Source organism: Pygocentrus nattereri, chromosome 4, assembly GCF_015220715.1.
Source record: "Pygocentrus nattereri isolate fPygNat1 chromosome 4, fPygNat1.pri, whole genome shotgun sequence".
Classification (NCBI taxonomy): domain Eukaryota; kingdom Metazoa; phylum Chordata; class Actinopteri; order Characiformes; family Serrasalmidae; genus Pygocentrus; species Pygocentrus nattereri.
Window position 1 is genome coordinate 28,160,422 of NC_051214.1, and position 24,875 is coordinate 28,185,296.

The 24,875-nt window shown below is 40.6% G+C and overlaps 2 protein-coding genes across 7 annotated transcripts; both read left to right on the forward strand.

The window, feature by feature from the left end:
• The first annotated feature begins 1,151 nt into the window (after positions 1 to 1,151).
• On the forward strand, positions 1,152 to 12,756 carry scrn2 (secernin 2). 6 transcript variants are annotated; one of them, XM_017688890.2, is made up of 9 exons: positions 1,152 to 1,253; positions 3,633 to 3,795; positions 4,502 to 4,683; positions 5,387 to 5,586; positions 6,261 to 6,476; positions 7,838 to 8,003; positions 10,246 to 10,426; positions 10,980 to 11,142; positions 12,366 to 12,756. In XM_017688890.2, the coding sequence occupies exons 2-8, from the start codon at positions 3,634 to 3,636 to the stop codon at positions 11,130 to 11,132; spliced, it is 1,260 nt and encodes a 419-aa protein (XP_017544379.1). In that variant the 5' UTR covers positions 1,152 to 1,253; position 3,633; the 3' UTR covers positions 11,133 to 11,142; positions 12,366 to 12,756. The 6 variants fall into 6 exon arrangements, with proteins under 6 accessions (XP_017544379.1, XP_017544365.1, XP_017544373.1 ...); XM_017688876.2 differs by having other exon boundaries at positions 1,239 to 1,358; XM_017688884.2 differs by having other exon boundaries at positions 1,239 to 1,358; positions 6,264 to 6,476.
• A 789-nt stretch (positions 12,757 to 13,545) lies between these two features.
• mysm1 (Myb-like, SWIRM and MPN domains 1) lies at positions 13,546 to 24,523 on the forward strand. Its single transcript, XM_017688899.2, has 20 exons — positions 13,546 to 13,667; positions 14,213 to 14,285; positions 14,756 to 14,826; positions 14,932 to 14,997; positions 15,122 to 15,194; positions 15,330 to 15,428; positions 15,636 to 16,107; positions 18,047 to 18,251; positions 18,392 to 18,522; positions 18,619 to 18,722; positions 18,955 to 19,032; positions 20,155 to 20,237; positions 20,369 to 20,423; positions 20,516 to 20,566; positions 21,248 to 21,322; positions 21,495 to 21,683; positions 22,606 to 22,738; positions 22,985 to 23,090; positions 23,900 to 23,957; positions 24,043 to 24,523. The coding sequence occupies exons 1-20, from the start codon at positions 13,549 to 13,551 to the stop codon at positions 24,412 to 24,414; spliced, it is 2,613 nt and encodes an 870-aa protein (XP_017544388.1). The 5' UTR covers positions 13,546 to 13,548; the 3' UTR covers positions 24,415 to 24,523.
• Positions 24,524 to 24,875: the final 352 nt, after the last annotated feature.

The window sequence follows — 24,875 nt, forward strand, 5'->3', positions numbered from 1 at the left end:
CATCTCTCCTCTCACAGTTCCTGTATTATGATCTCGGCAAAAGGTTACTGGTGCTTCTAGAAGACTCCAACGTTCTGACATGGTTACTGTTGCTAAGTGCATGAAAATGACTCATGGGCCTAAAAAAGCAATGCTAAATGAAACAAAGTACACGTTTAAAAAAGATGGTTCTCTAAGGGTTCTTTAGCGAAGACAGCAGATCTGTTAGTACTACGAGTTCAATACAAAACCGTTTCATGCTTTATTGGTACTTTCATTGGTGAAACATTTTTCAGATTGATGGAGAATGTGTTGTATATGGTTCTATGTGGAACCTTTTTGAAAATGGTTCTATATAGCACTAAAAAACATTTGCCTATTGTTATAATGTCACGTGTGAAAAAATAAAAGAACCCTTTTTGGTGCTATATAGAACCATTTTCTAATATTTTTTCTTATCCAGTGTTAAGCATAAAATGGTCTATTTAGAACTCATGGCTCTAAACTGATAAAAAAAAAAGATTTAATGCTGGTGTAAGCTGATTTAAGATGGTCTATTGCTGGTCTGGTGTTGGTTTAGCTGGGCACCCCAGCATGGTCATGCTGGTTGACCAACATACCAGAATCAAAACATAACATTTGCTGTTTTTAGTGGTGATCAGCATACTAACCACCATTGCTGCTGACCTGCATACCAGCGTCCAAAACACGACATATTGCTGCTGTCGCTCTCATATCTGTAAAATTAGAACAGGAGAAGGAAAAAAACCTACTTTATTTTTAATGGAAGTTAATGGAACCAGAATGTTTCCCAAGTAAATTTGGGCCATTCCTTTTTGTCCATTCATCATGGAAATTACACACAATGTAAAGGGCAACAGCCACTTTCAAATGATGTCAAAAACTGGAAAACGTCAAAAATGGAGATGCGAGGTTTTATTCCGAAGTGTGTACTTTATGTAATTCAGCCATGCCCGTTGACCAGTGTTCTCCAAACAGGACACCATGCCAAAAGAACCAAAAGTTCGTATAATTTACATCCTGCGCAGACCAGTACCAACACACCAGCTCTACTGTAAAATCAGCCGATCTCCGTCTTTCAGTTAGCTCGGAGCAGCCGCACGTCCGTCGTGCTTTTACATTACACTATTCAAAAATTTCACAGCCGTGAAATTAGTTTGGGTGACTTTTATTTTGACAGCGCTTTCCAAGCAGGTTCTCAGTCAGAGCCCTGCCTTCTACAGGCTTGCTGCCCGAATTGGAGCTTTAAAAAGGTAATAACTTCATCAATTTCATTCATAAATGTGCCGGAAAATCACAGGGATACAGCCAGAAGGCAGAGGGATCCGTGCACGTGTGTGTCATGTCTGTATGTTTCTGTGAGTATAACGCAGGTCGTGAACCGCTGTTACAGGCAGGCCGTCTGTATCTGTTAACTGTCAGGTAGAAAATATGACTGTGTCCGACTTTTTATGCGGCTGTGATAAGTGTGCGGCTTTATCAGCGGCTTTGTTTGGGTCTGTTATCCTCCAGAAGGCCCGTCTGTCTGTCTGCCTGGAGGAAATGGAGGCGTTAAGGTGAAGCGCTAAGCCGCAGCCTGGCTGTCTCTCCATTTAACGTTAACACGGCTGCCTAATCTCTGTGGGATGAGATGAGCGCATCTTCGTCTGTGGCGAACGGCGCTGTAATTTAGCTAATTTGATGAAGATTAGATCAACTTTCTAACTGAATGTGCTCTTCCATCTTCATGGAGCCTGTAAAGCGAGCATTACATCTGACTGTTAACAGACTGACGGCAGCCTGAAAGCCGTTATTGGCTCCTCTGAGGAGAGATTAGCTCCTTCCTTGTGGCCGCTCAGCCCAGCTGTCAGCACAAGAGGTGATTTTCTTTCGCTAATTATTTTAGTGACTTCGTCATTAAGCCGGGCTAATTTTTCGCCTCTAATGGTATTTTATAGCTTTCTGTTATAAAAGTCACCCACACGCAATGATAAACCGAATACTAAGTATGTAAAATTCACTTAATCCGTCCACACAATAGGAATGTGATGTTTTAGTCCTGAGCAGAGGCTTGGTGTGTTTAAAAAGTGCATTTCAGGTGGTGGAATGAATGAGTGAGTGAATGAATGAGTGAATGAGTGAGTGAATGAACGAGTGAGTGAATGAATAAATGAATGAACGAATGAATTTATCATGTGTCACAAGAACCCTCTTTTGTATAGTTATGTAATATGGGTATATTATTTTTCTTTATAGAGATCTGTAGATAGCAAGCTAGAGCCAGGCTTTATTTTCACAGGGTGCCCAGCCCTACTCATGGAGATCAGCCCTGCACAGATGGCTCCCTGTTGCTAAAGCCACTGTTTAATTGCCTGTGCAGTGCACTGTAGGGAACCGTTTGAGCTTCAGTCTTATATCTTATATCTAACATGCCAGGATTGAATATTTAGATGCACCTGAGGGCCCTCTTTACCTTTCAGTGCAATAGAAAAGTTAAGCTGCACTGTAGATCCACAGGGGCAGTGCTGCATTTTACAATCCAGAACAGTTGGGGGTATATCCTTTATGAGCAAGGATGGGTTTTCACTGCTTTGACAAAAAATGCATTAGCGAGTAAACAGTTTAAGAACAACGTTTCTTGATGAGCAGTATTTCACTCTCTCTGAAGTGCATAATAAGATCAAAAGGTCCTGTGAATCTGGGAAAATATCCATATGCATAAAAGGCAAGGCCAAAAACCACAACTGAATGCCTCTGACCTTAGATCCTTCAGATTGCGCTGCATACAAATCAGCATGTTTCTGTAATGGATATCACATGGGATTGGGAACAGATCATGATTGCATTAAATGCAAGTTGAGACTGCAGTATGGACAGGGAAGCAGGTGTCTATACGTCAGCTAACATTCAGAAATGCAAATGACTTCTCTTGGCTCCAGCTGATCTGAAATGGACTGATGCACAGTGAAAATGTGTTGTGGTATGGATGACTCAGTCTTTTAGTTTTGTGATGTAATTAATGGATATGGTTTTCTCTGGAAGAAGGAAGAAAAGGACCATCTGGACTGTTACCAGCGTAAAGTTAAAAACCCAGGTCTGTCATATTATATGGTGTATTAGTGCCCATGGCAGGGGTAACTTGCACATCTGTAAAGGCATCATTGATGATGAAAAATGTATACACATTTTGGAGCATCATATGCTGCCTTCTAGGTAGTGTCTTTTTAAGGAATGTCTATACTTATTTCCACATGACAATGCAAGCCACATTCTGCATGTGTTGCAATAGTATGGCTGCATAATCATGTGCATGTGCAACCCTAGCCTGCCTGCGGCCCAGACCTGTCTCCCATAGAAAGTGTGAGGTGTATTGTACAGCACAATAATGAAGGCCCTGTATGATTATGCAGCTAAATACATAACAGATAAATGCTTTCAAAAACTGGGTTATTCCGAGTCTTTAGTCCTCAAACAGTTCTTAAAATTAAAGAGGATATAATACTGGTAAACATGCTCCTCTACCAACTTCAAGCATATATTTATTTTAAAAAGTTCATAAAGTAAAGCAAATATTGTGTTTTTGCACTCTTTTCAATTTAAAGTTTTTAGTTTTTGTGTCTCTACAATTTATTCAGTCCATTGATTCATTTTAGGATGGCCGAACCACCCCAGTCATGTGACTGTTTTGTGTCTCTGCCGCCGGGTTCTAAAAATGATCATGTGATATTTGCAAAGAATTCTGACCGGCCGAGAGATGAGGTGCAGGAAGTGGTTTACTATCCTGCTGCCTCACATGCCTCTGGGACCACAGTGGAGGTGAGTGGCACAACAGTTACCCATTGCACAACAATGACATACACAAGTGCACTCACGCACTCACTCATACTTATAGCCTATACTAGGGAAATGCCCGTTTGGCTTGTTGAAAATATGTCCAGTTTAGGGCTTCTGTAATATAGCTTAGTAACTTACTGCTTACATTAACTTTGTAGATATTGAATTGCTTACTTCGGCACTGCTCAGTTCACACTGTGGAAAATCAGGTTTATGTATTAACCAAATATTAACTCACCCATACGTGTCCTTTGCACTCTTATCTGTAAGCTAGTGTCTTAACAAGATTGTGATAAAGTTAAACATTAAAGCCTGGTGAGCGTTTGGCATCATGGCGTCTCCTCGCTGGACAGTAAGGAAAGAGAAGAGTGAGAGAATCCATCTGTAAAGACTAAACTAGTAGAGAACTCTGGCATTTTTTAGCTTAATCTGTATCTTTTGTGTTTGTATCATAGGGTCGACAATAATTGTCCTGAAATTAGAAACGCACAGAAAACCCACTGACCTACAGCACACTTACAATAGAACCATCTGCCTGTTAGCTTCTATTCTGACTGTTTTTCAACTCGAGAAGTTTTCTGTTCTGGGAACCATGTTGAAAATACGGTGATTGTGGTAATTGACTGTATGGAGATTATGTTGAAAAACACTGGAGTTTTCCTCTAAAGATGCTTTCTTCCCCTTCCAGTGCACATACATCTCAATCCCGCAAGTAGAGCACACCTATGCGGTTGTGCTTAGCAGGCCTGCCTGGCTGTGGGGCGCTGAGATGGGGGCCAATGAACATGGGGTGTGTATTGGAAATGAAGCGGTTTGGACTCGTGAACCTGTGAGTCCAGAGGAAGCTCTCTTGGGCATGGACCTGGTGCGGTGAGTCCTGCAGAGCAGTTGTTCTTGCTTTGACTTTATTCTCTTGACTTTTTCTTCTCTTATGATTTCATCTGCTGTTATAAATCCTTGCATCTCGGAAGTGATGGCTTCTTTTAAAAAAAAAAAAACTATTGTAATATAAAATTACAGCTAAAATCTAAATAATAAATTATATCTGCAGATATTATTGATTATTGGAATTTTTAGCCTTTAAAATAAATCAGGTCCCAGTATAAGCTTAGTGAGCTGTGTGTTGTTCTGAGCGTGTAAGTGATAGGGTATGTGCTGTGTGCTGTGGGTTTGGTTAGGTCAAACTTAAATGTATGAACAGTGCATACACTACGAAAGATGGTATTTCTCATGTTGAAATTGTCATAAGCTTCTTATTGAACTTATTTCCAGACCTTTTCTCTTATTTTAAGTGACTTAAATAAGTCAGATGATCTCATTGTGGTGGTGGATATATTGGCCTGTTTTAAGCATATTTCTCACAGTAATGAACCTGCCAATATAGTGAGATAATCTGACTTACTATAATCAGTAAAAAAACAAGATGAAGTCTAGAAAGAAGTTAAATGCTTCTGTAATACGCTTACAGTAATCTCAAAGTAAGAAATATTGGATATATGTGTTAACTAGATTTAAGATATAATTTTTGATAAAGTATATTATTGTTTTGGTTTGGTATACTGTGTGTGATTAGGTTGGCTCTGGAGCGGGGTGACAGTGCATGGGCTGCTCTGCGTGTCATCACTGAGCTGCTGGAGCAGCATGGCCAGGGTGGGGCCTGCAGGGAGGACCCCGAACACTTCAGCTACCACAACACCTTCCTGCTTGCTGACCGCCAGGAGGCCTGGGTGCTGGAGACTGCCGGGAAACTGTGGGCCGCTCAGAAGATCACAGGTCAGAATCAATAACTAGTCTGGTATTATGAAAGAGATATACATTGGTATTGGCCCTATAGACTATGCATATTCTTTTTACTGTATATAGCCTGTAAGTGCAACCATTGTATCATACCAGGGTTTCAGAAGTACAGGTTTCTGTATGAAGTGCAGATCTTGTACAGAGGTCAGATACACTACCCATCAAAAGTTTGCTTTCTTTTGAAATGTGAATTTTCTGGCTGTTCCTTTTCAATAAAGTAAGAAAAAATACAACAACAAAGGCAGTGTTACCATGATATTTATTTGTTAATACATTAGGTGTATTTACAACACTTCATCTTTATTGACGTATCTTTCTTAGTATGAAAAGGAGGTTTTTTTTCCAATTTATTGATAAACACACAAATTGGAAATCTGGGCCATGGGTAGTTTACACGCCTGAAAGTGTTGAAAAGTGCTCATATCACAATAAGTGGATACAATTTGTGGGGATGTAATTATTGCCAAGGTAGCACTGCCACAAATGTTTTGACATTTGAAATAAACTTGTTGAGTCTTTAATAATTATTGCAACCTGAAATATGTTCATTTGCAATAAAAGGTTTTATAAAGCCAAGCCAGTTTATGTACATTCAGTTACTGCATGAGGTAGTTAAAGATACAGATCCTGACCTGGTTTTTCTGTGTCAGAAGGAGTCAAGAACATCTCTAACCAGCTGACGATAGGCACGGAGATCTCTGCTGAGCACCCAGAGCTGCGCAGTGTGGCCCAGTCTCAGGGCTGGTGGAAAGGGGAGGGGGAGTTCAGCTTCAGTGCTGCCTTTAGCCCAGACAATCCCCCTGCTAGGATGGAGCTGGCCAAGCAGCGCTATAAAGGAGGCACAGCCCTGCTTCAGGAGCACGATGGTAAGTGAGCTGTATCCAGCCTGTACAGATTATGATTAATATATAGAATGCACTAGTACTATTCAGCCTATATTAAATGAGGCCTATATGCAATGAGGATGTGGCTAAAAATGCATATTCTTTGTGGAGTTTAAAGATAAAGTTAAAGTAAAGCAAATACTGTTTGTGGAATATTCAATATTGCACAGAAGTCATGGCAGTATGTGTGTTCTGTAGTGAGTGTTACACAAACACTGTAAAATAGCATTTTTATTTTAAAAAAAGTTTAATATTAAAATGTTGATTGAAAGAATAGTATTAGAAGACTAAAGGTTTGGGTCCTGACTTAATATTGCACTCCAGTCATTGTGTGGGTTTGTTAAACTCCATCAGCAGCACACTTGATCTAATGAAGCACAGATTAGCTGAAGCAGGGTGGTAAATAAGCATTGAGCTTTTTCAAGGAGAGCTTTGGGAAAGGTTAAACTAACACACTCACAGAAATAAAATCATAATATATTGTTTATTTTTTATTTTTCTTTATTCAAGTGTTTTTTTTTCTAAACAAATAAATGCTTACTGTTCAATTTCAGTTTTACATAGTGTAAGACTGGTCCACAGTCATGTAGCTCTGATATTGGGTCTATATAAATGTTAAAGTTTTGGTCATTGGCTTGAGGAAACATGGCCTCTGGATTAGAGAGAACATTTCCTTTTATTTTTTGGGTTGTTGTTCCTCATGGATACATTGATACATTGAATTCTTGTCTGCCATGCGGGAGGCCTGGGTTCATTTCCCAGCCAATGCACCACTCCTTTGGGGCAATCATGGGCTGGAGGTTAGGCCTTGTGACTGGAAGGTTGCCGGTTCGATCCTCAGAGGTGACAGTACATGACTGAAGTGTCCTTAAGCAAGGCACCTAAACCCAAACTGGTCCCTGGGTGCTGCAAATAGGCCTGCCCACCGCTCCGGGCAAGTGTGCTCATTAATGTGTATGTGGTGTTTCACTTCACGGATGGGTTAAATGTGGAGGTGAAATTTCTCCGTTGTGGGACTAATATGAGTCACTTAATCTAATCTACAAAACTGAAGTGAAGACATGAGAGAGAACAGAATGGTGAAATGATGATTTTGTGCTGCCCCCTACTGTGCTAGGTTTTCTGCTAGGTCTTTTTTCCTGGTTCATCACAAACTACATGCCTAGATTCATTTTTAGAAGAGCTAAATTAAAGCTGCTTCTCCAGGTCCAAATCTTAAGTAAATCTTAAATGAAAAATACTTTTGATGTAATATAGCTACACTGAGGCTAAGGTTAGGCTTATAATATTAATAATATAGACTGTGTGTGTGTGTGTGTGTGTGTGTGTGTGTGTGGCTACAGGCTCTGTGACAGCAGAAGTGATGATGAGCATCCTGAGGGACAAACCCAGCGGGATCTGCATGGACTCTGAAGGTTTCCGCACCACAGGTAGCATGGTGTCCATCCTCCCACGAGACACCAGTATGCCCTGTGTCCACTTCTTCACTGCCACACCTGACCCTTCCAGGTAGATCCCTACTTTATACAGTAATCTTGTTAATAATTAATAGTAGTTATTATATGGAGCATGTACAGATCCTGCAAGAGCCAATGACCTAACATTACATTTCCTGGCTTGATCAAGTGCAAGGATACTTTTAGAACTCCAACAGTCATATGCAAATGTTTGGGTGCCCTGGTAAAATTATTGTTATTTGATTTTCTAAGTGAACATAATTTAAAACATTCTCTATAGAACATACATCTGCAAGTTTCCACACAATTACTGTTTATTTGCTGAATGTAACAACAAAAAATGTAATGTGGCCAAAAGATAAGGCACATTTTATATTTTGTTATTTTGATATATTATATGCAAGTGTAAGGAAGACTCTCCAGACTGATCGGAATCCATAAAACCGTTTACTCCAAAACACAAAAACCAGAATCAGAGTCAAAAAACAGTCCGAAGGTCAAAACACTAGAAAAGTTCAAAACCAGCAAAAGCACCAAAGGGAGATCTAGAAGCAGAGTCAAAGAGTACATAAAAAGGGGTCAAGGCAATCCAAAAACATCAACAGCAAGGAAACAAGGCTTGGTATGCAGGTAAACTGGCAATACTTCACACCGAGCCAGTGTATTGAAGGTCCTTAAATAGGCAGGTAAATTAGCTGCTGATGAGGGGTCATGGTGCAATTAGGGAGTAAGTCAGTATTCAGGTGAGGCTGACCTCTGGTGGCGAAGATGGTTATTACACCTCACAGCAATTATGTCTATATTTATATGTATACATATCAAATCAAATACATTTTATATATATATGGCATCCACAACATTTAATGTCTAGTATGTCACAGTATGTGCGAATATCCGAATATCCTTGTATAAGTTAGGTTAAAAATATCAACGTAAACACAGACTTACTTTGCTCTGCTTTAAGCTTTAGCTATAGCTGCTTTCCTCCCATCTCCACCAGAAAACTTTTCCACAAAAGATCACTTTCTTTTAAAATGTCTCTCAATGCTCGAGTGTTTTATGAGGCTGAAGTCGCTTCTTATTCTCCAATTTCTTGTTTGAATTTTCCCGTTCCGTCTTAAATTCTGAATGAGGCGCCAAATATAAATGCGGCACCATATTTTTACCATCAAGGTGGAGCGGGAAAATTCGAAAGAGAAGCTTCATCTTTGCAGTTTTTTAGTGTTTGTCAGTCTCTTGTTGCAGATTTAGCTTGCTTATGAATGCGAATGATGCATTGTTGCTAAGTGACAGTCTGCACGCCTGCTCTCAGTCTCAGAGACCAGATCCTAAGTTATAAAATCACTAAAGAAAACGGGCAGGACGGCTGTAATGTGCTGTGTGGACATCCATTATCACTGGATCTTATTTCACCGTGACTGTGCATTTTATCGCAGATGAGTGGCAGCAGTGTCTAATGTGCTTCAAACAAAAGCAGTGAATGAGAGTCTTCCAGTTCACTTGCCACATCATTTCATTTGGTTTATTAATAAAAGATATTGGAAGTAAATTCATTATAGATCATTACAAATACTTTGCCAAATGGAGAAACATGATTCGTCACTCCAGAGAACACGTCTCCACTGCTCTAGAGTCCAGTGGCGGTGCTTTACACCACTGCATTTGCATTGTACTTGGTGATGTATATAACTCTCTACATACTGTTTTTGAGCTAATCTGAAGATCTCATGAAGTTTAGGGGTCTGTAGTGATTGACTCTGCAGAAAGTCGGCGACCTCTGCGCACTATGTGCCTCAGCATCCGCTGCCCCTGCTGTGTTATTTATGTGGCCGACTACTTTGTGGTTGAGTTGCTGTCATTCCCAGTTATTTCCACTTTGTTATAATACCACTGACAGTTGACTGTGGAATATTTAGTAGTGAGGAAATTTCACGACTGGACTTGTTGTACAGGTGGCCTCCTATCATGGTACCACGCTGGAATTCACTGAGCTCCTGAGAGCAACCCATTCGTTCACAAATGTTAGTAGAAGCAGTCTGCAGGCCTAGGTGCTTGGGTTTATACACCTGTGGCCATGGAAGTGATTGGAACACCTGAATTCAATTATTTGGCTGGGGGAGTGAATACTTTTGGCAATTTTGTGTGTGTGTGTGTGTGTGTGTGTGTGTGTGTGTGTGTATATATATTTATTTGCTTTACTTTAGATTGGGTTACATGTTGCAACTGATTTTAAAGACTCCTTCCATAAACAATGGCATTAGGACTCTTGTGTCTTACCATTTCTAATCCTACAGGTCTGTTTTCAAGCCATTTATCTTCTCGGAGAGCATGAATCCGGTCACTATGGTGGTGTCTCCACAGTATGGTCCAGACGATCCTGTGAGGACACAGCCTCGATTCCAGCACAAGGTGGACAGAAAGCATGAGCTTTACAAAGCCCACCAGGCAGCGCTGGCTACCATGGAGGCAAATCTGGTGAGCTTACAGTAGAAGAAATTGAATGGTGGCTCCACTGAATTGATTGGGTCTCTCTGCCTTTTTTGAAGGCTGCTGTTGGTTACACTTCTCTCAGTTGCCAAGTAACAATAAGCACCTTATATGTCAATCATTGTATTTTTAGCATCTAGGATGCTGATTAATACAGTCTAACATAGACTCTTAAAGTGTATATTAGACAGTACCTTCCTCAAGGGTTCTCTGTAGGACCGTTTATGGGAAATGTGTTGTGTATGGCTTTTTGAAGGTTCAGCTATTGTTACAATGTCAAGCTTGTAAACAACCCTCTTTGGTTCTATATAGATCCTTTTTCAAAAAGCTTCTATATAGAATAATATACAACATGTCCTCCAGTAGTGTACGGAACCATTTCACCATAATTTTGACCATTTGTCTACTTCATGTTTACAACTGCCTTGTGTACAAAAGCAGTGTATGGTGTGACCACTTCTTGGGCTAAGTAGTAATGTCACCAAGAGGGTGTTTGCCCCTGTTGCATGGTTTTTGAATAATGTATGTGTGTATGTGTCAGGATGCTGGAGCTTCTCTACAGGAGACTATGCGGTTCTTGGAGTCGCAGTGTCTGCAGGAGATTGAAGCTATGCTCAGAGGGGAGGTGGAGGGCCAGGAGCTCGGTGACCTATTCTTTGACTGTGTGGACACAGAGATAAAGTTTTACCAGTGAGAGACAGCAGGTGCATGGACAGCTTTATATGATGTTCTGAGTCCCTGACCATCTGAAAATATAGTGTGACACACAAGTGTTTAGTCCTGCTGTTGAAAATCATCCATAAGGCAGTAGGACAGTGTAACACCTAACAGACCTGCTATTGCTCTGCCCTGAAACGCAGCGTTTTCTAGCAACTGTTGTGAAGGTTGATGAGCTTATATACACATATGTAAAATAAATATCATTTGAATTAATAGCACAGTCTAAGGGCACTTTTGCATCTACCTTGTTTGGTGCAGATGTATTGAACTCTTCTTCAGTTTGGTCTGGTTTGGCATGTGTGAACACTTCCCCTGTATTCTGGTCTACACCAAAGAACTGAACCATGGTCCAATTGCAGGTCTCAGTCAGCGTCCAGGTGAAACCCGGTTCAGTTCAGTGCTGGTGGGAACACATTTTTACGATGGTCCACAGTGAATGAAATAATGCAGCATCAGAGCTTGCTTTCCTCCTCTTCTAGCAGTATACCTTCACTGTACTGTCTGCATAATTTACATTTTTACATCTAGCTCTTGACAGATGCTCCTGTCATTCTTGCAGCACAAGCTGCTGCTGATAACAGCAGATATGAGGTAATGTGTTTGGTTTTGGCACATGGATAAACGTCCTGATTGGTTGAATTCAAATTGACAGACCAATTATAAAGACACGTCAAGTAAGGTTTGTTGACTATTGCTTTGATTTGATTGACACACATAGGCTTTAAGTAACTCTATTTTCTATTTTTCTATGTTTATGGTGTCATCTGTGAGAATAACTGAGCACTTACATCCCTGCATGATTTCTGACCAATAAACAAATACTCACATCTTAATTTGCTACACTTTAGCTGTTGCAATGTGAAACCAACCAAACTAAGTAAAAACAATAAAAAGTTTCACAAAAATCCAAACTCTGTTGCGGACATTAGCCTAAATGTAGGTATTCGTACAAGAATGAGAGTTGTGTGCTATGAATTACATTTGTTGGGTTTTTACAGATCATTGTTCTGTAACACTTGTTAAACCTCACAACAGTAGCTAAGAAATAAAGCATTTGTAGGCGGAGCATGAGGAGGTCACCTCTAGTTAGCTGATCCTTTGTTATAAACTCCTCTTCATCACAGCTTAGAAAAATCTACAGCAACAGGCCTGTTGTCCTTCTACAGTTTTCCTAATTTTGTGTTTAATATGCTCGTCTGTTTTGCAGCTGTCTTGTGAATGTCGCTAGTGCTTGCTGATCTGCCTGAAGAGGGACGGACCCCAGAGCGCAGGTTCCTGTCTGCTCCCATCCACCTCTCTTAGTTCCCCTGACGCCATGCAACACATTGTGATGTCCATGCCACGTAAACTTTAACTGTATAAAACAGAAACTAGATGTTCATGTGAGTTGAGCACCATAATCATGTGTAATTGTCACACAGGGCAGTGGTATACGCACCACATTAATGAGTAAGTGATAGATTACTAAGGCGTGTATGTAGAGCTGTGTGAGAAGTTCAGTGGAGAAACACTCTGATCATTCCTGTGTACATGCATGAGGGTTCAGCTGCCTGGCTGATCCTCTGAGGAGGAAGTCAATAAAGGTTTAATAACTGCTATGTTGGATTGTTGTCTTGTTTTGTGATGCTTAACTGATTTTTATTTTTTTTTTTGCATGTGTCGTTCGGTTTACACTCATCCTCTTTGTAAGAAACTCCGGTCTTGAACGTTCATTCACTGGCCACTTTATGAGGTCTCCATACCTTACAAGCCACTGCACAGATGTAAAATTTGCCCCAATCATCATCCGGTTTCTGACAACAGGACGCCTATTAATTCGATATTATATATAATTATTCCCGACACGGCAAAGACACCAGAATAATAGTCACTGCTATGAGTGTATTGGGCGTAATGATATTGATGGGCTCTCTTAATAAATATTTTCTGCTAATATTAATAAATAATTTAAATTATTTAGTTGAAAACAAAAACAATAAAAAAAGTATTATTTTTAACAAATATGCTTTATTATTATTATCAGGCAAGCCAGGTTTATGTAGCACATACTCCAGGGCAATTTAAAGTGCTTTGCAAAAATAAAAACAGCGCAAAGAAGGTAACTGAAAGCAACTAAGAACGTCAAGATTATTGTTTTATTATTATTATTATTATTATTATTATAATTATTGTTGTTGTTGTTGTTGTGATGATGATAAAAGGGTCTGTATGTATGCTCACCCTTTAAGTCCTCACGCGAATGACGTCATAACATGTTAATTACATAGTAGTTACTTCATGATGTTATTATAATAAAGTAAATAGTAATAAGCGCGTTATAGACTGTGAATCGTGGCTGTATTGTATATAATACTGCGCTCTGGATAAACTCCCTGCCGGAAGGGGTCGTTATGAGAAAGCCGGAGCGACGGCGTCTCGTCTCGCTTGCTTTGATCATCATCATCACCGACATGGCGGACGAGATGGATGTTGTTGACATCGAGGGGGATGAGTGTGATGCAGATGAAGGGTAAATACGCTCCTGTGGATGCTGCAGCCCTTCGTGTGGTCGGTGCGGGTGACTGTGTTCGCCCGTGTTTCTGTAGAGACTCGGAAGAGGCCGCAGGGCCAAGGCGAGCCGGTGTGTTAGCTCAATTAGCAAGAAGCACTTGTGGAGCCAGAGCTGGTCGGACATGTCCAGCAGATGGACTCAGCCATACACAAGCGGTTTGATGAGAATTAGGTTCCAGCTCACATTAGTAACCTAGCTAATGTTCCTCATTAGCGTTATCTGGTCTAAATATGTGCAAACGTTGTTTCCGTGCTGGGTAGTCAACCTAGCTAACGCTACCTAGCGGCTAGCTTTCCCCACGTCTCATTGATTCTGTTAGTCCATTCAGTGTGTTTGTGTTTTTAGTATTAACGCTACTTTTTTTCCCAGATAGTTTGAGGCTTAAAGTCAATGCTTTTTAATGGCCAGGCCAACACATATGTGTGAACGTATTCTCTGTTTTTGTGAGTTCCCGTCGGCGGTTTTGGGTTAACTTAGCTAACGTTAGCCACATGATTTTCTAGTGATCTTACTGGAGCGATGATCCTTCAAGACCAGTATTTACAGTCAGCATGGAAGACCAACACTGCGATCTTGGTAAGGTAACATTATCTGATTATAGCACTGATTAGGGGAGGGCAATATGACGTTGCTGGTATCGTTATCGTGATAAATTACGATATAATCCCAGATGGATAAAGATGTAATCACAATATGCTTTTAAACAAATTAGGCTTGATTGATTGGGTTTAGTTCTGTGAAGTGCAGCTTGCATAGCAAGGATCAGAATCATTATGGGTGTATATTATTACTGTATATTATTATTATTATTATTGTTGCTATTGTTATTATGACTGCAGTATTTTAATATGTAGCACTACAGGTTTTATTTTTGTCTGTTCCAACCTTTAAAACTCATAAATATTGTGATGCACATCATGTATCGAGAAAACGTCTTGAAGTATTGTGATATAATATCGTTGCCGTATCGCCCACCACGAATACTGATACAGTTTGTGTCATCTGCTGGTTTAGTCTGCTCATGCTGTTGTTCTTCCTTCCGTCAGCCATGGACACTGGACAGCTCAATTAGTGAAGAGAACAGAGAGGTCATTGAGAGCATGCTGTTGGAAGAGCAGTATCCTTTTTTTTAGCCATGCTCTCAGAATCCACCTTGACTCTTTTTTATGGTTGACTTGTTTGTTGTCAGAAAGCAGCTCTATATTTCCTTTACTATCTTCAGGTATTATTTTGCTGGTAAGAAGGTACCTCAAGTGGCGTGGACAGACGAAAAGCCTAAAGTAAAGAAGTAAGTGAAGCAACACCTTTTATCCTAGTATCATTTCTGTATACATGGAAAAATGTAAATGTAACTTTACAGAATGATGAAAATGCATCTAGACTGTTCCTGTGAACAGTTTGTTTTTGTGCAGGTCACCAGTGAAGAGCTCTGGAGCTCCAGCTCGTTGGGCACAAGGGGAGAAGGACCTCTTTGAGAAGGGACTAGTATGTTTTTGTTTACTTGTCTTTTTGGAGGCATTTAAAATAATTATGTAGAAGAATAGTAATAATAATAATAAGCTGCTAATAATGCTATTAGAATTCAGGCATATTTGCTGATCTCTGTTCTGTGGTCTCTAGGCTCAGTATGGGCGAAGGTGGACCAAGATCGCAAAACTTATTGGCACTAGGACAGTTCTTCAAGTGAAGAGCTACGCCAGGCAGTACTTCAAAAACAAGGTATGTCATGGACCCAATGGGCCTCATTCACCAACCATCCTTATGTTCATTAGTGAGACAATGTACACTAAGCTTATGTATGTAGATATCAATACATTCTTATGAGTAAATGAGCACCATATCAGGGCAGTATCTGATACCAATATCGCTATCGATGTATCCCTAAGACTGATATCACATGTTTTCCTCTAATCTTTTTTAATTTAGGCTAAAACTGAAGGTCATGCTGAAGAGTCTCCTGTCAAGCCCCAGACTTCAATACTTCACACCCCAGCCTCTGTATCAAGCCCTCCCTCTGTCCAGCAACACTTCTCTGTGCTGACCAATGCTGTACGTATCGAACATTTGTCTGATGATGAGGATGTTGACATCACTGATGACCTCAGTGATGATGCCTCCCAGCCAGAGAGCCAGTTAGATCTTGGAGATGAGCCTAAAGTTTTCGAGCAGCCTCAAGGCCAAGGAGAGGTTGCTCCAGTAGTGCCTTCTACAGGCAGATTGAATAACCACTTCTCAAATCCAGGAGAACTGACTATCGGACCTGCAGATTTAAGCTCTGAAGTGAACAGCAGACACTCTCAGTCAGTGGTTGAGCTAGAAGCTGGAGAGCAGAGAGAGGCCTTTCACTCTGACGCTAGTCCCGAGACATGTACCCTGCCTGGAGATGAGAGTGCTGAAGGTATGTGCTGCTCGCTGCACTTACACTACAGGCCAAAAGAGTAGAGGAAGCAGTTAACTATTTTACAATTAGGTCAATTTGCTAACACCAACAACTGATATCTTTTTTAAATTAGGTTTTCCAAAAATATTCCATTAGTTTACAGCCTTCGCTACCTTTGTTGATAACAGTGATTTACATTGGTCATATATGAATTGTTTACAAACAGATAATTGAATGCATCAAATGTAGTTAATCAAGCTGTTATAAGCATTTACAAATGAGAATCAGCTTGCGAACAAATATATAGGATAAGGATCATCACCAGGAAGAATTACTAGTCTGTTAATTTGACACTACATACACTGCTCAAAAAAATAAAGGGAACACTCAAATAACACATCCTAGATCTGAATGAATGAAATATTCTCATTGAATACTTTGTTCTGTACTTAATTTATTAACCAATGGAGGCCTGGATTTGGAGTCACACACAAAAGTAAAGTGGAAAAACACACTACAGGCTGATCCAACTTTGATGTAATGTCCTTAAAACAAGTCAAAATGAGGCTCAGTATTGTGTGTGGCCTCCACGTGCCTGCATGACCTCCCTACAATGCCTGGGCATGCTCCTGATGAGGTGGCGGATGGTCTCCTGAGGGATCTCCTCCCAGACCTGGACTAAAGCATCCGCCAACTCCTGGAGAGTCTGTGGTGCAACGTGATGTTGGTGGATGGAGCGAGACATGATGTTCCAGATGTGCTCAATCGGATTCAGGTCTGGGAAACGGGTGGGCCAGTCCATAGCTTCAATGCCTTCATCTTGCAGGAACTGCTGACACACTCCAGTCACATGAGGTTTAGCATTGTCCTGCATTAGGAGGAACCCAGGGCCAACCGCACCAGCATATGGTCTCACAAGGGGTCTGAGGATCTCATCTCGGTACCTAATGGCCGTCAGGCTACCTCTGGCGAGCACATGGAGGGCTGTGCGGCCCTCCAAAGAAATGCCACCCCACACCATTACTGACCCGCTGCCAAACCGGTCATGCTGAAGGATGTTGCAGGCAGCAGATCGCTCTCCACGGCGTCTCCAGACTCTGTCACGTCTGTCACATGTGCTCAGTGTGAACCTGCTTTCATCTGTGAAGAGCACAGGGCGCCAGTGACGAATTTGCCAATCCTGGTGTTCTCTGGCAAATGCCAAGCATCCTGCACGGTGTTGGGCTGTGAGCACAACCCCCATCTGTGGACGTCGGGCCCTCATACCATCCTCATGGAGTCGGTTTCTAACCGTTTGTGCAGACACATGCACATTTATGGCCTGCTGGAGGTCATTTTGCAGGGCTCTGGCAGTGCTCCTGTTCCACCTTGCACAAAGGTGGAGGTAGTGGTCCTGCTGCTGGGTTGTTGCCCTCCTACGGCCTCCTCCACGTCTCCTGGTGTACTGGCTTGTCTCCTAGTAGCGCCTCCAGCCTCTGGACACTAAGCTGACAGACACAGCAAACCTTCTTGCCACAGCTCGCATTGATGTGCCATCCTGGATGAGCTGCACTACCTGAGCCACTTGTGTGGGTTGTAGAGTCCGTCTCATGCTACCACGAGTGTGAAAGCACCACCAACATTCAAAAGTGACCAAAACATCAGCCAGAAAGCAGAAAGGTACTGAGAAGTGGTCTGTGGTCCCCACCTGCAGAACCAGAACTTTATTGAGTGTGTCTTTTTTGAGCAGTGTATATTAAGTCTAAACCTTTTTCCATGATTAATAAGTATTTCACTTCTACTATTTATGATGTTCATGTTTTGCTTTTGCAAAGTTAGTGATGCAGCCAAAGTCCTACTGTGTAAGCTTGTTTGTTTATTGGCATAGAAAAAGTAGTGGCAGAGTGGCAGCAGTTCGACAAATTGTACAGCATTATAACTAGTGAGACCTACTGACATTGGTATTCTTTTGCTGCAGATAAAGTGGGGAGTAGTCCAGTGGAAGAGGCAGAAGAGGACCAAGAGGAAGAGGAGGAGCTAAAGGCTCCTGAACAGGAAGTGACACTGGACACAAGCACCATAACTGAAGAAGAAAAGCAGGCCATTCCAGAGTTCTTTGAGGGCCGTCCATCTAAAACTCCAGAGAGATATCTGAAAATCCGCAACTACATACTGGATCAATGGTGAGTTTGCAAAGGAGACAGTAATATATAAGTAATTCAATGTAAAGACAACCATGACTTTTGTTGCTGTTCTGCCAAATATTAGGTGTCTGTGATTCATTCAGCATTAGTGAATTTGTGTGTGTGTGTGTTTGCTTTAGGGAAACGAGTAAACCCAAGTACTTGAATAAAACATCAGTGCGCCCTGGCTTGAAGAATTGCGGGGATGTGAACTGTATCGGCCGAATACACACGTACCTGGAGCTCATAGGGGCTATCAACTTCAACTGTGGTAAAGCTCTAACCCTCTGTCTCCATTTAGTTACCCTTTTGGTCTCAGCAATCAGTTCTGTTCTTTAAAACACCTGTCTGTCCTTCCACCCTGTAGAACAGGCCATCTATAATCGTCCACGGCCGGTAGACCGCTCTCGCCTGAAGGAGAATCGGGACAGCCTAGAGGCCTATCAGCTGGCTCAGAGGTTGCAGTCGATGGTGAGAGAGGCCTGTGGCAGTTACTATCATAATATCTACTGCTGTGCTAGTGGTTCCTTTTTAAGATATCAGCTCAGGTTTTATCACTGAGCAAATTGAATAGATGCAGCTTAACATATTAGTTGTAGTAACTAGGACCTTTTGTCTTCAAATAGCTAAGACAAGATTGCTTCCAGCAGCTGGCTTTGTGGCCACTATATTGTGTTGATTTTGTCCTTTTTTTTCTTTTCAGCGCACAAGAAAGCGGCGAGTGCGAGACACCTGGGGAAACTGGTGTGATGCCAAAGATCTGGAGGGCCAGACGTACGAGGTAGTGGAATCACTCAAAGAAACTTGAATGTTAAGAGACTCATGAAATATATGTATAAAATGATCAATCTTGGTATTCTATCTAGGTAGTTACAGTTTTATGTAAAAATGTGGGTGCCTCTGGTCAAATGTTTTTGTTGATTTTGTTAAGAAAAATAAGTACACATCCACGCTTAATATGTACGGCACACTTAATATGTCATGTTTTATTTTTTTCTGTAGAGGATGTGTTAGCTTATTTTCACTTAGAAAACAAACAAAACTTGGAATTTGACTGGGTGTAGTCAAACTTTTGCATACTGCTGAACGTAACTGCCTTGTGTAGATACTCATTGCAGCTGCACAAATGCTATTTTGAAAGTTGCCACATTAACGTCAGTCTTTTCAAGTGAAATCAGGTGTACTGTAACTTGTTGAAAATGACAACCTGCAGCCACACTTTCCCTTGCCATTAATCCTAAGACTTAAGGCCACCGCACACCAGACATGTCGCATCGCATTGTACAGCGTCTACTAATTCACCACCGTTATTTTTGAATTAAGGTAAGCAGACCAGCAAGCCAGTATCAGGACCACAGAAAACCACAGAAGATAAAATGTGGCTTGACATTTTAGATCATTTTAGATAGTCTATTAAATTTAGACTATTTTAGATAGTCTTTTAGATAAACAGATGCATCAAGATGTTAAATGACCTCAGCTAACATTAATATCCTAGTTGTTGGTCACTACATACCTTTTATCCTAAAAACAGTGAATTTGTGAAGAGGTAGTAGACTGATGGCAAGTGTGATAAATAACATTAAAGTTTGATTTAATTAAATTTGTTCCAATAGAGTATAAAAATAAATTTGAACTTGCTGTTCATTGCTGCTTTTGTTGCATGCGTTCTATAGCAGCGCTCTGCTACATGACACTACGCATTGCGTCCAGCGTAGTGGCCTTATTCAGTGAGCACCATGTGTTTTTCTGTGACTACAATGACACTAGTATGCAAGTTATGTAGTTGTGAGAGTTCCCCTTAAGAATTAAATCATAACTCTCACTATCATGAACTTACTTTTTGTGATTAGTTACTTATGGAAAATTTAAAGTTTTTGTGCATTCTTTCTTTTTTTATTAGCATTTGAGTGCAGAGGAGCTGGCTCTTAGGAGAGAGGAAATGAGGAAGAGGCAACCAAAGCCCTGCAAACTCCCTAAACGCGGGTGAGCACGTGTCTTTGTCTGTTCTAATCAGTCGACCCTTTTCTTACTTGAAAAATGGTATATTCTTTAGTGGGAATAAGAAATCTGTAACATCTAAACAAACTTGTTCCTGTGCATTGTCTGCTCTGCAGCTCTTTTGACCCATTCCAGCTAATTCCATGCAAGGCCTTTGGAGAGGAGAAACAGGTTAAAGTCTTCCACCTGCATTTTTTCAAAAAATATTGTAAGAGTGAATGAAGAATATCCTTAATTAATATCACGTTTTCCTTCATCTTCAGGAACCATTCCGAGTGATAGTGTGCGCTGAAGCTTTGGTTGTCATGGATGTGGTATGTTTACAGCTGATCATTTGTATGTGTGGGCCTTTAGTACCACCGTGTGTGCAGTAAAATACAAACTGGTTATTGGACATAGAACCAAGACCCAGACACAGGGACAACAGATGCATCTTATAGCCAGTGGCTGTAAATCTGGTCAGCAGAACCAAATAGAGTGATGCCATGACAAAATGTATTTAGTAAGACTGTTTTGTCATTTTTGCTCCAAAGTTTGTAGACAGCTGCTTATCTAAAAATCAGGGGTAGTAACAGTGTTCCCCCCGCCCTTTGCTGCAGTAACAGCCTCGGTTCTTCAAAGGAAGGTTTTACATTAGGGGCTGGTTATGCCAACTGTATGTAAGTTCAAATGTAGAGTAGACATAACGTGGTGTAGTAAGTTCACATTTACACATTACAAAATCAAAATAGCTTGTGACACACAAACAAGTTTTACATTTAAACTTAGTAGTTACTGAATATTTACATGTACTGCTTATCTATTGTAAGTGTTGGGGAACCAAAAGAAACAACATACATAGCTCAAAGAAGACAAAAATATGACCTGAAAAAATAAAAAATTGCTAATATGAATACATTAATTAAAGGGACTGCCAGTACAGAAAGTCTACTGCATAGGAATGTCCACCAGTACTGTACAGTTTCTGAGTTTTTTTTTTTTCTCTGTTCTGCCAGCATGCTCACGTTTCTATGGGAGAGGTGATTGGACTGCTGGGTGGATCTTATGATGATGAAGAGAAAGTGTTGAGGGTGAGATGTTTAATGCACATGAGATACTTTAGTACTGCTCATATGGTTTGTTCCTGATTCTTTAAATGTGAATGATCGGTTACCAGTAATGTTACTACATGGGGTGATGTAAAGATGGTAATATTAGGTAGTTGATGATGTCTGAGTAAACTGTCAATATATGTGTTTGTAGATCTGTGCAGCTGAGCCATGTAACAGCCTCAGCACTGGACTGCAGTGTGAAATGGACCCTGTCTCCCAGACACAGGCCTCTGAGCTCCTGGAGGCCAAAGGTCACAGTGTAGTTGGATGGTATCACTCTCATCCAGCCTTTGATCCCAACCCTTCCCTCAGGGACACTGACACCCAGGCCAAATACCAGGTATGAGATCTTGGTGATTTACTAAGACAATTATATTAATAAACAATGACATAAATACAAATAAACATATAACACTGATCATAAATATGTTATAGATGGATTAGATTAAAGTAGTAGGAGTAGCAGTGGGAGGTGGAGGTGGTGGAGGAGGGGTGAGAATATAAATTCTACACAGGGAAATTCTTAACTATTTGTGCCCACAATATAAAATGAAGTGGTGAGCTTAGTGCATACAGACTCTTAACTAGAACTGTTCAATCCTAAGCATCCTTTACTTGCCTCCCACTATATTTAGTTCTTTACAGATTCATAGTAGCATAACGTCATTATAGGCTTCTAACATTAGCTGACATAGGCTTCTAACATAGCCGATCATTCACATTTAAAGATAGATTTTATAAATTCTTATCCTAACTGATGGCTTTCTAACAGTAAGAACTGGTTTTCATGGATTTTATTGTCACTCAGGTAGGCTTATAACAGCAGTCATTGATATCAGCTTGAATTTTTTCAGTTTTCATTACTCATTAGCCCATACCTTATCCTTTGTTCATATTGTTGTGATATTGTTTTGCTATCTGTTATTGTACCAGAGGAGGATGGGTTCCCCTTGGAGTCTTGGTTCCTCTCGAGGTTTCCTCCTTTTCCTCTTAGGGAAAGCGCTACACAAATAAAATTTAATTGAAAATTTAATTGAAATGCTTAAAGCGGCATGGTCATGGCTCTTCAAATACACTAAAATTAAATGGAAGGAGCAGAGTCCCTCCATACTACCTCTGAAACTCTCTGCACATTGGTGTCTCACGGCGCTGTATCTTTCTCTTAAGTTGAAATCATCAAACAGAGAATAAGGCCTTTTCATGTTCTCTGTGTCTGGCACTCTGACTGATTTCTTTCTGTGTCTTGTGATTCCTTCTTGCAGAGTTATTTCTCTCGAGGAGGAGCTCCATTTATAGGGATGATTGTGAGCCCATATAACCCCAGTAACCCCTCTCCTGTGTCCCAGACCACCTGTCTACTTGTGCAGGAAGAGACAGGGCCTGCTGGCACTCAGAGTACGTACTAAGCTTTTGTTCAACACAGAATATGGATGAATGTCCAAACATCATTGTTCTGTAGAGTTTTACCATGGCTCCAAAAACATGTTGTTCACTGTAAATCTGTAAAAAGAAAAAAACTCGCCAAATCTTTCAAAACCTATGAACACATTAAGTGGGATTTTTTGTGGGAAATCCAATCTGTAGGAAAAGTTTTATGTGTGATGTATTTAGTTTTGTGTATGATGTGCATGTATATTTTAGAGCATCCATACAAGTTTGAGTTCCGAGTATCTGCAGAGCTTCCTGACTGGACAGAGGCGATGAGAAGAGCAGAATGGGTGGTGTTCAAATACAAGGGGTCTCATGGGTTGGTGCACTTTTATATTTTATTTTACATATGTATTTATCAAAGGTAGCACTCTTTAATGAGCCTAGCAACCATGGAAGATTCCATAGTAACCACCGAACAACGTCTTATCCATCACCTCCACTACCATAGCAACCACCAAAGATACCAAAGCATCCTCTGAGCCACACTCTGGCAATCATCTTAAATACCATAGCAGTCACCTAGCAATACCCTGGCAACAACCAAGCAACAGCTTAGCATCCACCTTAAATAAATGGAAAAAAAAACACATCAGCACCTACCTGGGATACCATATCAACCATTTAGCAACACCCTAGTAACCATCTAAGATGCCAATTACCTAACCTAGTAACCACCTGAAATACCATAATAAAAACTTAGCAGCAACCTAGCAAACTCCCAGAATATCATAGATAACTACAAACAACAACTTTGCAACCACTCGTATCATTTTCCTAGTAACCACCTTAGACCAGCACTCTAGCAAAACTGGAGAATTGCTGTGCAGTCACTCTGAATTTTCTTTAGGAAATGCACTTTAGTTGTACAAGTTAACACAATTCATACAACATCTCAAACATAACATCAAAAATGCTTATATGACATAGTAAATGGACAGACAAAAACAAGATAAAACAGTTGTTTCTGTCTGTCCATCAGATTATCCGCTGAGGGGGACTCATAATGCTATGTAACCACTTTAAATTTAGATTTATTGCCGTGTTTGGCTTCTTACGCTTGGGATACACTAAAAATAGTTATTTTTAGTTAAACCTATAATCCTCTCTGTGGGTTTTTTCTTTCAGGTGTGTACCCATGGACAGACTATTTCGCAGAGATTCCTCCCTCACATGTCTGGAAAAGGTAATAAAATAATGAGGATAAGCTTTGCTTAAATAGTGCAGTCATAGTGTGTTTAACTAACTGTGATTGTGTATCTGTCCTGCAGTTGCTTGTATCGTTGAGGAAGATTCTTGCAGAGGTATCAGAGACAGAAGCAGAGACTTTCCTTGTCCAGATTGAAACTTTGTTCTTGACACACTTCACTGATAAGCAGGAGACTGCCCAAGATGAGGCTGGCTGTTCCTCTCATCTCCATGAGCCAATTACACAGTCCCCTTTACTCACATTCACCTCCTCTGATCCAGCAGACAGCAGTGCAGCCTCAGACTTTGATGAGACGTTTACTACAGAAGAGGAATCTGTCACTAATGCTAGCAACTCTGTTAAACCATGTTCCTCAAGTCCTGGCAGCCAAGTTATAGCCAGTACAGAAGTCGGTGCGCCTCTTACACAGTCAGTCAGTGCAGAAAAGGAGTAATGGCACTCATCTGACCCGATGACAAGCTTTTATTGTTGCAGAGAGTAATGTAAATGTGTAACCTGTTAAAATGAGACTGTAACAAAAAAAAAACATTTAAAATGTGAAACGGTGTGCCGAGTTTGCTCATCACCTACACAACATGGAAAAGTGTTATTATAGGTTCATTAGACTCAGAACGAGCATGTCAATCAATCAGTGTATTTCATCGATGAAAAGCCTTTACACTTTCCTTTTTTAAGTTTGGGGTTTTCCAAACATTTGGACAAACATTTCCTATTAGCACCTCCACCAGAGTTTCATGTTTCTGAACACACAACGTTCCTGTCGAAATCGCTAGTTAATAATGGGTTCAGGTAAACAGGTTGTAGGCCCTCAATGATAAAGCCATTTTTTGATTCTCTTAAACGTAGAAATTTATGAAGCATCAGCTAACATTTAAGGTCTTTCAAAATGTCCCA